At 35.7% G+C, this 14,100-nt stretch overlaps 2 protein-coding genes across 4 annotated transcripts; one reads left to right on the plus strand and one right to left on the minus strand.

The window, feature by feature from the left end:
• Positions 1-56: 56 nt before the first annotated feature.
• On the minus strand, positions 57-3,262 carry LOC143146345 (small ribosomal subunit protein mS39). Of its 2 annotated transcripts, XM_076310557.1 has the most exons (10): positions 3,045-3,262; positions 2,740-2,848; positions 2,460-2,657; positions 2,113-2,357; positions 1,940-2,048; positions 1,533-1,872; positions 1,220-1,428; positions 811-1,143; positions 513-728; positions 57-425 (listed from the first exon to the last, which is right to left on the minus strand). In XM_076310557.1, exons 1-10 carry the CDS (start codon positions 3,071-3,073, stop codon positions 264-266), a joined length of 1,950 nt encoding a protein of 649 aa, XP_076166672.1. In that variant the 5' UTR covers positions 3,074-3,262; the 3' UTR covers positions 57-263. The 2 variants fall into 2 exon arrangements, with proteins under 2 accessions (XP_076166672.1, XP_076166673.1); XM_076310558.1 differs by lacking the exon at positions 2,740-2,848.
• Positions 3,263-11,810: 8,548 nt separating this feature from the next.
• On the plus strand, positions 11,811-14,089 carry Rtet (major facilitator superfamily domain-containing protein rtet). Of its 2 annotated transcripts, none has more exons than XM_076309114.1 (7): positions 11,811-12,321; positions 12,402-12,664; positions 12,754-13,045; positions 13,129-13,349; positions 13,428-13,518; positions 13,607-13,744; positions 13,810-14,089. In XM_076309114.1, exons 1-7 carry the CDS (start codon positions 12,102-12,104, stop codon positions 13,902-13,904), a joined length of 1,320 nt encoding a protein of 439 aa, XP_076165229.1. In that variant the 5' UTR covers positions 11,811-12,101; the 3' UTR covers positions 13,905-14,089. The 2 variants fall into 2 exon arrangements, with proteins under 2 accessions (XP_076165229.1, XP_076165230.1); XM_076309115.1 differs by having other exon boundaries at positions 13,267-13,349.
• The last annotated feature ends 11 nt before the right edge of the window (positions 14,090-14,100 follow it).

Consider the following 14,100-nt stretch of genomic DNA (forward strand, 5'->3'; position numbering starts at 1 on the left):
AATTTATTAATCGTACGTACCCTAGCTGGAGGGACAAGGACATTAATATCTACCAATCACGCGTGTAATTTTTATTCTTTGAACGACAAACTTAATAACACCAATTTGATTAAGAATCAATTCCAACTTGTATAAATTTTTTATGCATTACGCGATAATCCATCTGGCAGATGTAAAGATTAGAGAGAGAGAAAAAGGCACAAAGAAATACACGATTATATAATATTGTACATATATTTTTCTTTCATTTTATGATAGTAAAATTAATTTATTTGCGGTACATCGTATGAATGCAAATCTCTACTTTCTGTTAACTTTATCAATTGATCGCGGTCTATATCGTTAAGGTCTGGAATATTGTGCAATATCTTCGACACTTCAACGGCGTATTCAAGTTCGAAATTTATACAATATTCAAGAAGAAGCTAAAAAGAAAAAGAAAAAATATATATATATAATTTTTTTGTTCTAAATATAAACACAGTAAGAAAACAATAAATGTAAATACATACAATAGCTCCTGCATAACACCGCTTCGAAATACAAATTTCACATAATTCCTTTAGTCTCTCTTGCTGTATTATTGCTGTAAATTGTTTGGTACGCTTGCCGATAACGGTAAGAATTTGCAGCGCTTCTTTCACACGGTCATCGCGTAATACGTGTAATACTATTTTACTTACCGTGGAAACTTGAAAGAAAATATTGCTTTCACTTTTTATTTCATTCTGAAATATAAAATTCAATTTATGCCTATATTACTCTATTTCTTGACCATTATGTTGTAAGTATAATACATAAATACTCAACCATCATGAAATTCCAACACGATAAAGCTATATCCGCACATAATTTTCTTGAAGGTGAGTCCTTGACAGAAAGAACAACATCCATCATATTTACCACAGAAATGTTCAAAGTAGTCTCCTGAAGTTCAAAGTCTACCATATCTGACCACAATCTTGGCAGATATTCTATTAAAACATCGTGTGAACACTTTCTTAAAGAGGAACAAATTTCTTTTATGACACTCTTATGTGGAATATACATGTGCGGAACAATTTTTTCATAAATTTCGAAGAATTCTTGAGTAGTACTAGTTAATAACATCAATAATATATATGATTGGAAATATGCAGACTCCTGTAATACGGAAAATATGTTATTAAATAACAAAACGAGATAAATAATTCCACATAGTATTAAAACAAAAACATACTTGTGTTGAAGTGAGCATGAATTGGTGATTATTATCGGTAAAAAGAAAATTGTTGATTATATTAGCGGCTTCCTTACTGGCATAAGAATAAAAAGCTGCATCCATAGCCGTCACAAAAAATTTGCTATCGTTCAGGTCTTGAAAAGTAAACTTTTTTTGTGACACTTTCTTTAAAATCTTCATAAAATTTTGGTACGAATTTTTATCGCCTATAGAAACATATAATTTTGTGAATCATAAGAATTGGCAAAAACGAGATGTATATATATATATATATATAGTGTGTGTGTGTGTGTATATAAAGCACGTTTACCTGAACGAACAATTACAGTAATAGCATAATGATATGAGGCTAGTGACAATTCTATATTCAACCTCTGGAAATCATTGAATAAACTCCTAACAAAAGGTATGGCTATTGCATGTGACTTGATCGAAGATACTGCTTTAAGGGCAGCATTCAATGTCGTAACATTTGGACGAATTCTTTGATTATTCATTGTTGTGAAAATATCAAGTATAAACTTTACTTTATCTTTATCGTTTGTGTTGTGAGTCTTCTCTAATAATGCTATTATATAATTATAAGTTTTAATACTTAATGGAATATTATTTTCTATGCATTCATGATATAATGACCAAGCTTCCTCTATCTGAAAATTTTAACTTGTAACGCATTATAATATAAAATGTGCACTTTATAAGTTAAAATCACTGTACTTTGAACCATTTTGCATAGCCACATAGCATTGCATTATAAGCCATATGTACTATCGCAGAATCTTGCATTATCAGAAATTCAAATAACTCTGTGATCTCTGAATTATGTCTAAAATATGAAATTATTAAGATTAGGAAAGTAAAATTGGGTACCAATTGCTTTTGTCACTTACAACCAAACTTTCTGAGGAGTTGATAAGGCCCACTGTTCGAGCGGTAATTTGTCAAATATGTCTTCCGCGCCATTGGTGAAACACAACAATTCTAACAATGCTTGTTTTGTTTCATTAGAAACATTACCTTTCAACGATTTATAGATATCAATAGCATCTGATGATTTGAACTGTGATATAGCCTGTAAAAGTGCTTCTTCCGATGCTTGACTTTTGTCTATATTTACTACAGGAGGCACAAATGCCTATAAATCACAAAGTAACAATTGAGTTAGTAAATAATACTATTGGGCTCTAAATTTTAATCTACCATCTGCTATAATAGATAGAAGATATCTAATAGATACCTCGATCTTTGGATCTGAGAGATTTGTTGGAAACAAATCTCCATGTTGCTTATAGATCCACATTGCTGTCCTTCTGCCAGATTCGTATGACAACGAATATATTTTCAAATCTTGTCTTTTGAATGGTATTAAAAAAGAATCATTTTGAAACTTATAGGATACACGTTCTCTACTTTTTGGTACTGTACAATCGAGAGCCTTTAATATGTAAAAAATCACAAATAGTTTTACAACATGAATTTAGAAGATTTAACCTAAAATGGACTTTTTAGTGTATTACGCGTAAAATATCAGTTGGTCCTCGTTCTATCCTAGATGGTATTTTGATACTAGGATTTGTTGTTGGCAATGAAGAATGCAATCTTTTTAAATGACACCATGAATTCTTGCTAAAAGTTTGCTTTCATTAGTAACAATAACTATAAGTTGTGTTCAATTTATTGCATATTCAATGGATGAATTTTTATATTAAAAAATAATGAATAATGTTATGTATTTTGTTATAAAAATAATGTAATATTTAATATTTTGTGTTAAATTAAATAAGTTGAACAATTATTTCAACAAGAAGTACACATTACTAACCTGTACGAAATACGTTTCAAGTGATTCATCGTGGTTTCCCGTTTAGGATCGTTTGTAAAAGAATGTCAATTATAAGTTATTTGGTAGTTAATTAAAACGCAATGAAATTAAAAGCCGAGTACACGATGCTGCCTCGTATAACTCCATGTAAATACTTTGCGCGTGAGAATACACTACATCGAGTGAAATTCATGTATTGTTAAACGTATAATCAGCCTAAACGCTTTTGTCGTTTCTACTGGAACATCTGTTCGGTTGCCTACCTGCAGGCTTTGTTTTTTTTTCCTACATATATACAGAGTAGGTTTTAGGAGAAATTAAGAACAAAATTGACATAGTGAACCGTATAATGGACAACTGAAAATTTCTATTTGCAGTTTCACAAATTTTTGTTTCGTTCAAATCGTAGCTATGCTTAATTTTGTGTATTGCGAAATAAAAACTTACATCCTTTAAATTTATAATATGGGTTACAACGTGTATGGCTAAATACACTTGTCGCTAGAAAATTACCAAATTGAAGATTAAAATTAATATACTAAACGAAACAAACTTAAATTTACAATTAGCAGGATATACGTATGATGATTACAATTTTAAGAAAACTCTTAAAAGAATATATTGATTCGATTGTTGATGCCTTCTTCAGATTAATTACAATCATATTTGGAATGAAAATAAATCATACTCGTGCATTCGTGTTACGTAGAATGACTAATCGAGCATTTTTGCGCATTAAATATTTTTAGGCAAATTGAAACAATTGAACACTTATATGAAAACTTATAAAATTCTGATGATAAAGGGAATGAAGAATTCATAATTTATGTCCGATTTGTTATTCATTTGCTACTAAACATCAATATCGATAAAGACAATTACAATTGAATAAATGTTTGACAATCGAACGGTAATTGAAATCGTAACTTGGATTTTTTCTCGTCCTGTTTTGGTCCTTTTAGTGATGACTCTTGGTGAACAATGTTTCCCTAATCATTACTGTATTATAAATTATTCCAACAATGGTATGTCGCGTTTAAATAAATAAACATTTAATAATAATAAATTGACGTGTGAACAATTACGAGCCACAAAACACAACGGAAGAAAGCGATAATTCGTTGTCGGTTATAAAACCGAAGTCGCGTTAAGAGTGATGCACCATCTTGAGGGAAACATTTTCGACCCCTCATTAAATGGCTCAATGCGTCATTCTCGCCAGTTTTATAATCGAAGAATACTTTTGCATCGTGAACTCGTAGGTATATAGAAGCACATGAATATGGCAGCTGCGCAGTCGTATCTACAAGATAAAGATTCATTTCTTTCAGCGCATTTATTGTTTAGCATATGAATGGTACAGGAATATGCGTATACGTATATGCACGTGCGTGCGCACACCAAGTGTACCCTTTGGCATATTACAAAGAATTGAATAAAGTTTATAAGGAAGCCAAAACCAGTCCGCAAAGAGAAGTAGTTCTCTCTTGCCGTGAGAATGCGCGCGCGTGCACGAGCTCGTTCGCGCAACCTTCGGTGATGTAGTTGTGTGTGCACGTGCACGTAGGACGTGCCCACACACAGCGTGTACATAGGAAAGAAGCCAGGTGTTTTATTTCAAACCGTGGGACTCTTAAAGGGGGATGCTTGCACCACGTTGTACCACGCGTCTTCTACCTGAGGAATATGAATGAAAAACAGGATTCATGTTCCACCAGGAACGGCCCCATTACTTTTATTGTGTTTTCTTATTCGATCGAATGTAATGTAACCCCTTGCACGTCGTTCTTCTATGGCTCCTTTCAATAAATTTCGCTTTACTCATCTACTTTTCGAACGCGATAGAAAAGAATCGGACAATATTTAGATGGAACACTAAGCCACGATACGCGTACGCTTGTATTTCATTCGAAAGGTAAACGAAGATCAAACACCGAACGCCCGTGTGTATCGCTTCTTCGTATTTTCGACAATAGAAAAATCGAATCTAAAGCGCTGCGAAACTCGTGAAATTCGAACTCTATGAATAAGAAAAGAGAAAAATCTACGTCTCGATCTTGTTGCTATAGTTTCATCAGCGACTGCAAGTATATCGACTTTATGTTCCACGAAAAGATATTCCAAGTTTCAATTTAAATTTAAGCAGTGTTACTTGCGACCGTTACACAGTGTTACTTGCGACCGTTACACAGTGTTACACATGTATGTATATATGTATTTATATACTTGTGTATTTCTTTGATTTCAGATATTTTAATTATCATCGATCTGTCACGAGACACTTGATCAAGGATTAACCAGACGTATAACATGCATAAGAATGTGCTAACGCGGACGTGAACTATTCTTTTTATAAGATTTCCATTTCCAGAGATTATACTAACCGAGAAAATTAATTTTCATTTATACGAAATATTCGTATAACTAAATTACAAATTATTACAACGTTACTAGATTTTTTACAGGTGGTTACGTTCAAAATGCAATAAATTAAATTTTCTCCTTTATTTCGAAACCCATTCTTTTACAGATTATTTTCAATTCGCACATAGATATTGTTCATAAATCACGCAATATTAATAAAGTGAATATCGCGAAGAAAATATGTACTTAATTTCTTTCTTATTACTAACAATGCGTGCATTTGTTTACGTTAATATGCGCAGCGATGTTTCCAACGATTGAATACGCAGTAGATGATAGGTCGAATAGATTCAGCAGGCCGGGACGAGTGCAATTTGATTTTTATCTAACACAAATAATGCCCACATCCCAACCTGCCGACATCCTCGATAATTTTTGCAAAAATGGTTCCGTAGCACCGCTGCCTGCCTTCTTTCGTTGACCTGTTTTTGATCATCGTCCGTTTCTTCTATTTTTGTCGACGAGATACAATGCATTCCGATAGGCCGGGACAAGTGCAATATTGAAGAATTATATCGTCACGAAACATTGTCACAAATCTCGGCCTACCTTCGATGCAAGTCTTTTCTCGATGGATTTCCTTCCCGCGTCGCGAGGGATTAAAAATTTTGTTCGAATACAACAACAAAAAATCCGCTAATCGATCAACTAATAAATTGTTTAATTCAAAAGATCGAAAGATGTGGGCTTCATCGATTGGGATCTTTCGAAATTAATAAAAACTTGAGAAATTGTATTCTATCGTTTGTGTTAAACGAATTAAAAAAAAAGAACAGAGATTTTACAAAAATTCGGACGATTAATACAGACAAATGTTGATGGGTTAAACATTTGTTCACGTAATGTGCACGTCCACTAAAATTTGTTCTTTGCTATAAGTACGTACTTTCGTACGCGGTCTCTCTCTCTCGCTCTCTCTCTCTGACTTGGTCCTTGGATGATCAGTTTCCGAATCAGAGTTCAATGCGCTTCAAATCACGAATTATAGCCCGAGGTTATCGTAAACCTTACGTAAACAACGATGTATATAATAGAACCCTAACGTTTCAGCTGATCGCATGAAAAATTCGATGAACTTACATATATAACTGAAAGTCCAATATCGTTATCTAATTAGGCTACGATACGTCGTGTGCTAACGTTGTTTCGTACACGAGGTTCGAATCCATCATTGTTTCGTACACAAATTCTGCGAAATAATACTCTCCGACGCAATCCAAATTACGCATCACGTAATTTTACGTTGAACACTGTTCGAACCACGAGATGCGTTAATGCCGTTAGAGAGAAAAACATCGAAATTTGCCACGATCTTCTCGAATAATCCTCGTAAGTATGTCAGAAACTACAACGTAACGTAATTTTGTGATCGAATAACTATTATTTTTATCGGGTTACTTATCGTTTCTCGATTTCGATGTTTTTTTAACACAACGTTGATAAAGCGCACAGATTCTATGTTATCCTGTCGATTGAATCGGCACAAAATCGTCGAGCGTACACGCGGTTACACGTTTCAACGAAACAAACACGTTACCGGTGTAGTACACCCTAACCCTCAAATTGAAGCGGCGATGTCTTTCGCCGGTTGCCAGTGTTTCTCGCGCCTCTCGACTCTCTTTTGTCTTCCTCTTTCTTTGTTTTATCTCGGTGTGTTTAATCGTTTAGTTTTGTTGCACCTAGTTGGAAAGTATCGTAGTAACAACATCGTAGGATACCATGCGATCCAAATCTTCCTCGTCCACTGCACAACACTATCGACGCGATACTGTCACGACGTGTTCTACGAATGCGATGACGACGTTGAAGCGTGGTGATGACGACGGAGATAGCGATTGCGATGGTAATGTCGATGGTGAGGATGGTGGCGATGGTGGCGATGGTGGTGATGGTGACGAAGGTGACGAAGGTGACGAAGGTGACGAAGGTGACGAAGGTGACGAAGGTGACGAAGGTGACGAAGGTAACGAAGGTGACGAAGGTAACGAAGGTAACGAAGGTGACGAAGGTGACGAAGGTAACGAAGGTAACGAAGGTAACGATGGTAACGATGGTAACGATGGTGACGATGGTGACGATGGTGACGATGGTGACGATGGTGACGATGGTGACGATGGTGACGATGGTGACGATGGTGACGATGGTGACGATGGTGGCGATGGTGGCGATGGTGACGATGGTGACGATGGTGACGATGGTGACGATGGTGACGTTGGTGACGTTGGTGACGTTGGTGACGTTGGTGACGTTGGTGACGTTGGTGACGTTGGTGACGTTGGTGACGTTGGTGACGTTGGTGACGTTGGTGACGTTGATGACGATGGTAACGATGGTGACGATGGTGACGATGGTGACGATGGTGACGATGGTGATGATAGTAACGATGGAAAGATGAAAAGATGAAAAGATGAAAAACGAAATACGTGAATGGAAAAATTGTCGTTTTGTTCGAATCGTGGTTCTCGACGGTAAGGAGTATCGGGCGAGTCTACATAAAACCGTGAAAGACGCGACGACATCCCGCGCAGGGAGTTCTCGACAAACTGCTGCCCGTGACCAGGTGTCTCGACTTTTTATTCCTTTTGGGCCCCAAGTACATAAAAGCCCCCGGCTATATAGGTGCCCCTTAGGTCGGATGGTGGGGGCTTATTCTTATTTAACAGCAACGAAGCAGGAACACCAGCAACAACCAACTTTGAAGTCTCCCTCCTTTTTCTCGTTCATCCTTTTTTTCGGTCCTTCTCTATTCTGTCTATCTTTCTCCGTCGACTTCTACCTCCGATTCTTCTAACTTCCTCCGCTTTTCATTCGTGCAGCCGTCCCTTTCTTACACTTTATGCTCTTTCTTCGTTTTTCTCCCTATGCCGCTGTGTGATGCAGATCTACTAGCAAAGCCCGCCAAAATTGTATCAGCTGTCCTGAATTTTGCTCCGCCTGTCAAGTTTGTGACGTATAGCGCTCTTCTCGTTCTTCTGTCTCCTTGTCAAGTAAGTATTCCATGGGAGAAAAAAGGGTCAGTCGAATTTTACAATAGCAAGGCTATTACAATCGATGCAGTGACACTTTCTGAACTCGTTTTTCAAATATTATTGCGAAATTTTCACGTTAGTCGTTGAAAACCTACTATGACCCAATTTTTCGTTTCAACGAATGAATTCCTTGTTACATTTCGAGATTTGGTACATTAAGAACGATCGTCGAATCGTGACAACGTAAAATACTTACGATACACCAATCGATAAAAATGTATCGATAGTTACGAATCGAGCAATATCTTTCCGAATTGCATCGTGCTTCATAGAACTGGGTCGTTTTTCTCGATTATACGAAATTGTGATATATTGCGTAACCGTTAAGATCCATCTCGAGTAAATCATGATTCACGCAACGACTATGATGTAGGTATCCGCGATAAGTGTGAAATTTTTCCAACCGTTCGACAAAGCAGTCGGTAGATTCATATGTGCGCATTTTCACCTGGCACAGCTGAACCTTAAGTTCAGCACGTGCTTCTGTCATCGTACTGTAACTGATTCGCTGGATCGAACCATGTGTCGAGATGAAAACGGTGCGAAAATGAAAACAAGTGTATTAGAATATTACGTTCGTTCGAAAAACTTCGATAATATACTCGCGACAAATCTTCTTTCGCGCGCAATAGGTATTTTTTCGAGAAATAACTTTCGCAAAGATTGTCAAACGTCGAATCAATTTGCGCATTGAGCAACACACAACAGTTTCGATTTATTCGAGCATTGTTTTTAACACTGTTTAAACTAAACGCGTTACGACTCGTTGAAAAAAGTGTTAGCTCGGGTGTTATTCTTTTCGTAAATGCTGACACACACACACACACACATATATATCCGGAGGAAGAAGGAAAATTGAAAACAGAGAGTGATTGAGAACCACTTGTAGGAGGACAGCTGCGCTGTGAGCGCATCTGCTGTCGGTTGCGCGGGCACGCGCGCTTATATATCCTTATTTCTACGTACACGGGTCGAACGCATACGATACTCCAATACAATCTCCTCTGTTCTCCTTATTTCCACCATGCTGTTCCATCCTTTTTTCGCTCGTCCTTTTCTTTTCCCTTTCCGTCTTTATTTTTGTCCGAACGTTCGCTCCCCCTCCCCTCTGCTTCACCGTCCGTTCGTCCATCCGTCCCTCCTCCCGGGTCCTCTCTCTCCCTATCCCTCGTTCGTTTCAGTTAGTTTCTTTTTTCTCACCCCTCGAACTGCGACATCGCAGCGTTCGAATCCCGTTTTCAACATACCTCCTAGCAAACGCGTCTTCCCGTTGTATTGGGGGTTGACGGACCGTCATCTTCCCTTTAATACCGTCCAGAACGAGGATTTACAATCCGTGAGAGAGAGGGTCTACCCATGTTTATGGTATACACTATGGCTGTCTGGTTTCGAAAGCCCCGTGCACCTAGTTCATAATGCCTACAGGGCTTATAGGAACGGCAGGGCAGGGCAGGGCAGGGCTTTCTACGGTGCGCGTAGCGAAGTGTGCGATGCAGCTTGCCAGCCGGTACCGTGTACCGCGGCACCCGAAAATTTTCTTTGTCCTTATTGTCCGGAGCATTTTCACTGTACGAGTTTACGAGCCCGTGCTTCCTAGAAAATTATCGATTTTCTCCGCTGAGGGTTTTTCCATCTGCCTTCCCTGTTCCGTTCATTTCCTTTCTTCTTTCGCTCTTATTCATTCTTTCTTACGAATACACTCCACTCGAGATTTTAAGTTCGGACTCTTTGTCTCTTTACATACCTGCTCTCATTGAAACGAACTGACTCAATCGCGATCGTCGCTTCACGTAAAATTCTTCAGAAATGTATATTTTCGCATTTACTTTTCGAAAGTAACAGAATATCCATGGAAATTTCAGACCATTTTCTCTTCCAGCGACATTTGCTTTGTACTCGATCGCGCGGTGTGGTTTAGTAAAAGTAATACATTGAAAATATTAACCGAGAAGAAATTCTTATGTTTTCAGTCTGTATGTACCGGTACAAATATTGGCGTATTAGTTCAAAATTAATCAAACTTATCAACTGTTCAATTGTGAAAGATTATAATTCTGTTTTTCCCCTTGCATTGTTTTTATCAGCTTTTCACGAGAAACAAAGTCTCGAAGTACATCGACAAATGCCAACAAATGGAATGGCATCAATGTGCTGCATGCCCTTTACACCGTAGGGCCCAGATGGCAAGCGTTGAATCCCTTACTTAAATTTTAACCATGATATAATGCTGCTGGTTTTCGGCCCACCTGTTCTATGCGTAGATGAGAGATATTCCTAACATTCCTTAAAATTCTATAAAGTATTTACTCTTACGATAAAGTAATGTGAAAGAAGTGTGCCGCTTTCCATGGAATTTCTATACTCGTCGTGGTTGTTTTCATTCCAAAAGTGTCTATCTACATTTATTGATAACTAACTGTAACGCAAATTCAATCGTACGTTCTAATAACAGTAGAAATTTTTATTTCATGTATCTATTGTTATTAATTTATTCTTAATCGTATTCGCATGATAAGGATCAAAAAGCTGATGTCTGGTCTTTGTGATTTATTTCCACGGAACTTGGATTAGAAAAAACGCTATTGAAAGACTGCACGTTAAAAAACGGTCGTCCCAGGCGACGTTACACTTTGGGACGGGTTTCAAAAGATCTTTGTTCCCGTCGAGGAAGTGGATCCGTGGTCGAATGCAAACGTGTTTGTATCCCGTGTATACGGATCTTTATTCGTGTGCAACCGGAAGTTAAACATACATAATGTTTCTGGGTGCGCCTGTTTGTGCTATTTTTCGCTTCACTGACAAATAAAAACAATGTAATGATTAATCAAGATGCAATGCCTGTACATGTAAACACAACGTTTTACTACACCTTCATCAGAGTACATATATTCCATATTTTCTTCAATTTACGATCTTGCACCTTCAATGTTCAGATTTAGATTAGTTCGAAGGGTTATAATCTGAAACTCATTAATGTGGATTGATTTTATATGCGAAGTAAAGCGTTTGTATCGTATCGCGGAGATCGATATATTAAATATCTATTTTATCGATAAAAAAAAAATTTGTATAGTGTCTTTGACGGGCAGAAGTCACAAAGAAAATTCTCTCTCTTTTTTTTTTTATACTTTACGAATACTTTAGTTTAGAATATACGAAAGATAGAATCACTTACAATCTACTACGGATAATACAGCTAGCGTGAATCCGATTCATGTCGATAATGTTTACGCTAATGGTAAAACAGATTTCTTTCTTGTCAATTGTGAGGATAGTAGATAAGAAATTTCTAAATTAGGTCACGAAATGTGTGTTTACGATGGAGGAAGTAGAAAGTATTCCCGTTAAATTGTATTTTACGTCTTCAAAGGAAACACCTTGTCTTACGAGAGTTATGTCATGTGCAAAGAATTAAAGTGAAATTATTGAAGTATCAATTATACGTTACAATTACACTCAACACTTGAACAAATGTATAATTTAATTTAAAATTCGATCAGTGATCGATGAAAATTATTTTAATTTTAAAAATTTGATACAGTTATTGTATAACTCGATACTCATATTAAATGCTTTTCTTTTTACAAAGCATACAAGTATTACTATGGCCAAAATAAAAGACAATACCGTTCAAGTAGTATTTATTTCTTTACTTCTGGATCTTTTAGCATTTACCGTGATATTACCATTATTACCATCTTTATTAGATTATTATAAGGATATAGAACATAATGAAGGCTTATATTTTAAAATCTTACACTACATACAACATGCAAGAAAACTGTTCGATGCTCCTGATAAAGTCAGTACAGTGCTGTATGGAGGTTAGTCTTTCTTTTTCTTTTCTTTTTATATTAAATTTTAATTTATAAATACAAATATAGATAACTTATTTAATTTATAGGCTTCCTTGGTTCTATGTATTCCTTTCTACAATTTTTGGGTTCACCAATTGTAGGAGCATTATCCGATATTTATGGAAGAAAACCATTGATGTTATTTTGTTTAACAGGAATTACATTGTCTTACTTATTATGGGCAGTTTCTTTTAATTTTACTATATTCGTACTAGCAAGATTCATTGGAGGTATTAGTAAAGGAAATATTAGTTTATCGATAGCAATTATCACAGATGTTACATCGCCAAAAACAAGAGGAAAAGCAATGGTATAACTCAAAGAAATTGTTGAAAGAAATAATTCACAGATGAAATGTTTGTAAACAAGGATATAGATTAGAATTTTTAAAATTTTTAGGCACTTGTTGGTATTGCTTTTTCCATAGGTTTTGTTTTGGGTCCAATGATAGGAGCATTTTTTGCTTGGACTTCAACCAATAATAGGGAAGGGACTTGGTACATAATACCTGCTATATTTGCTCTTTCTCTAGCAGCAAGCGATTTATGTTTCATTATCTGCACTTTGAAAGAATCTTTACCATCAAATTGTAGAGCAAAGAATCTCAAGACTGGTATATCTGGAGCTATTGCTTATATCAATCCTGTAGACTTATTCCAGTTTAATGGAGTATCTGGCTTAAATTTGCAAGGTAATTTTTTGTTTTTCAAATTGTTATATTATAAATTCTATAAACATTAATGATCTTCGTTGATAATTTTATCATTGTTTTAGATGAAAAAAGTTTAAGAACACTAGGTTGTGCATATTTTATGTATTTATTCATTTATAGTGGTTTGGAATTTACATTAACATTCCTGACTCATTATCTATTTGAATTTACAAGTATGCAACAAGGATGGATGTTTTTAGGAATTGGGTTGGTTATGGCAATTTTGCAAGGAAGTTGGGTACGAACAATTCCACCTAATAAAACAAAGTCTGCGGCAGAATTGGTACATATTTTCAAAAATTAAGGCAAAGATTTATACATTCATTAACTTCCTTCCTGCTACATGGCATAAATATTTTAGGGCTTATGGTTAATAATTCCAGCATTTGTATGTATAGGGATAGCAAAAGACATAATAATATTGTCCATTGGAATACTCCTTTTTGCAACATGTAAGTATATTGTGATGTAAAGATACATTTTACAATCTAAATATTTACAAAAGTAAAAAGATGTTTTACATTTCTGGATGTATCATAGCTACCGCCATGGTTGTTACCTGTATGATGACACTCGTAACACGAATTGGACCTGAAAATCAAAAAGGAGTGATAACAGGCGTCTTTCGATCGCTTGGAGCATTAGCTCGGGCTTGTGGACCTATTATAGCTTCCTCTGGTAAGAACAAAGTATATAAATATTTAATAATCAGTACATTAAAAAATAACTATTTATCATTGTAGCATTTTGGTGCATTGGCAGTAAGATAACATATCTTATAGGTGCTATATTTCTTGTATTTCCGCCCCTCATTCTTCAAAGTATAAAGTCACTTTAAACAAGAGAATTAATAAAATTCCACTTGAAAATGTTATATTTCTATAAATATTTACATGTTTAAACAGTATTTTTATAAATATAACGATTGTAAGATTTTTTATAAGGTATTTTACAGATTGTTTAAAAAATAGTCTTCACATATTTATTATATTAAAGACAAAATAATATATTTTGAATTCTATAATATAATTGTG

Source organism: Ptiloglossa arizonensis, chromosome 4 (genome assembly GCF_051014685.1).
Source record: "Ptiloglossa arizonensis isolate GNS036 chromosome 4, iyPtiAriz1_principal, whole genome shotgun sequence".
NCBI lineage: Eukaryota > Metazoa > Arthropoda > Insecta > Hymenoptera > Colletidae > Ptiloglossa > Ptiloglossa arizonensis.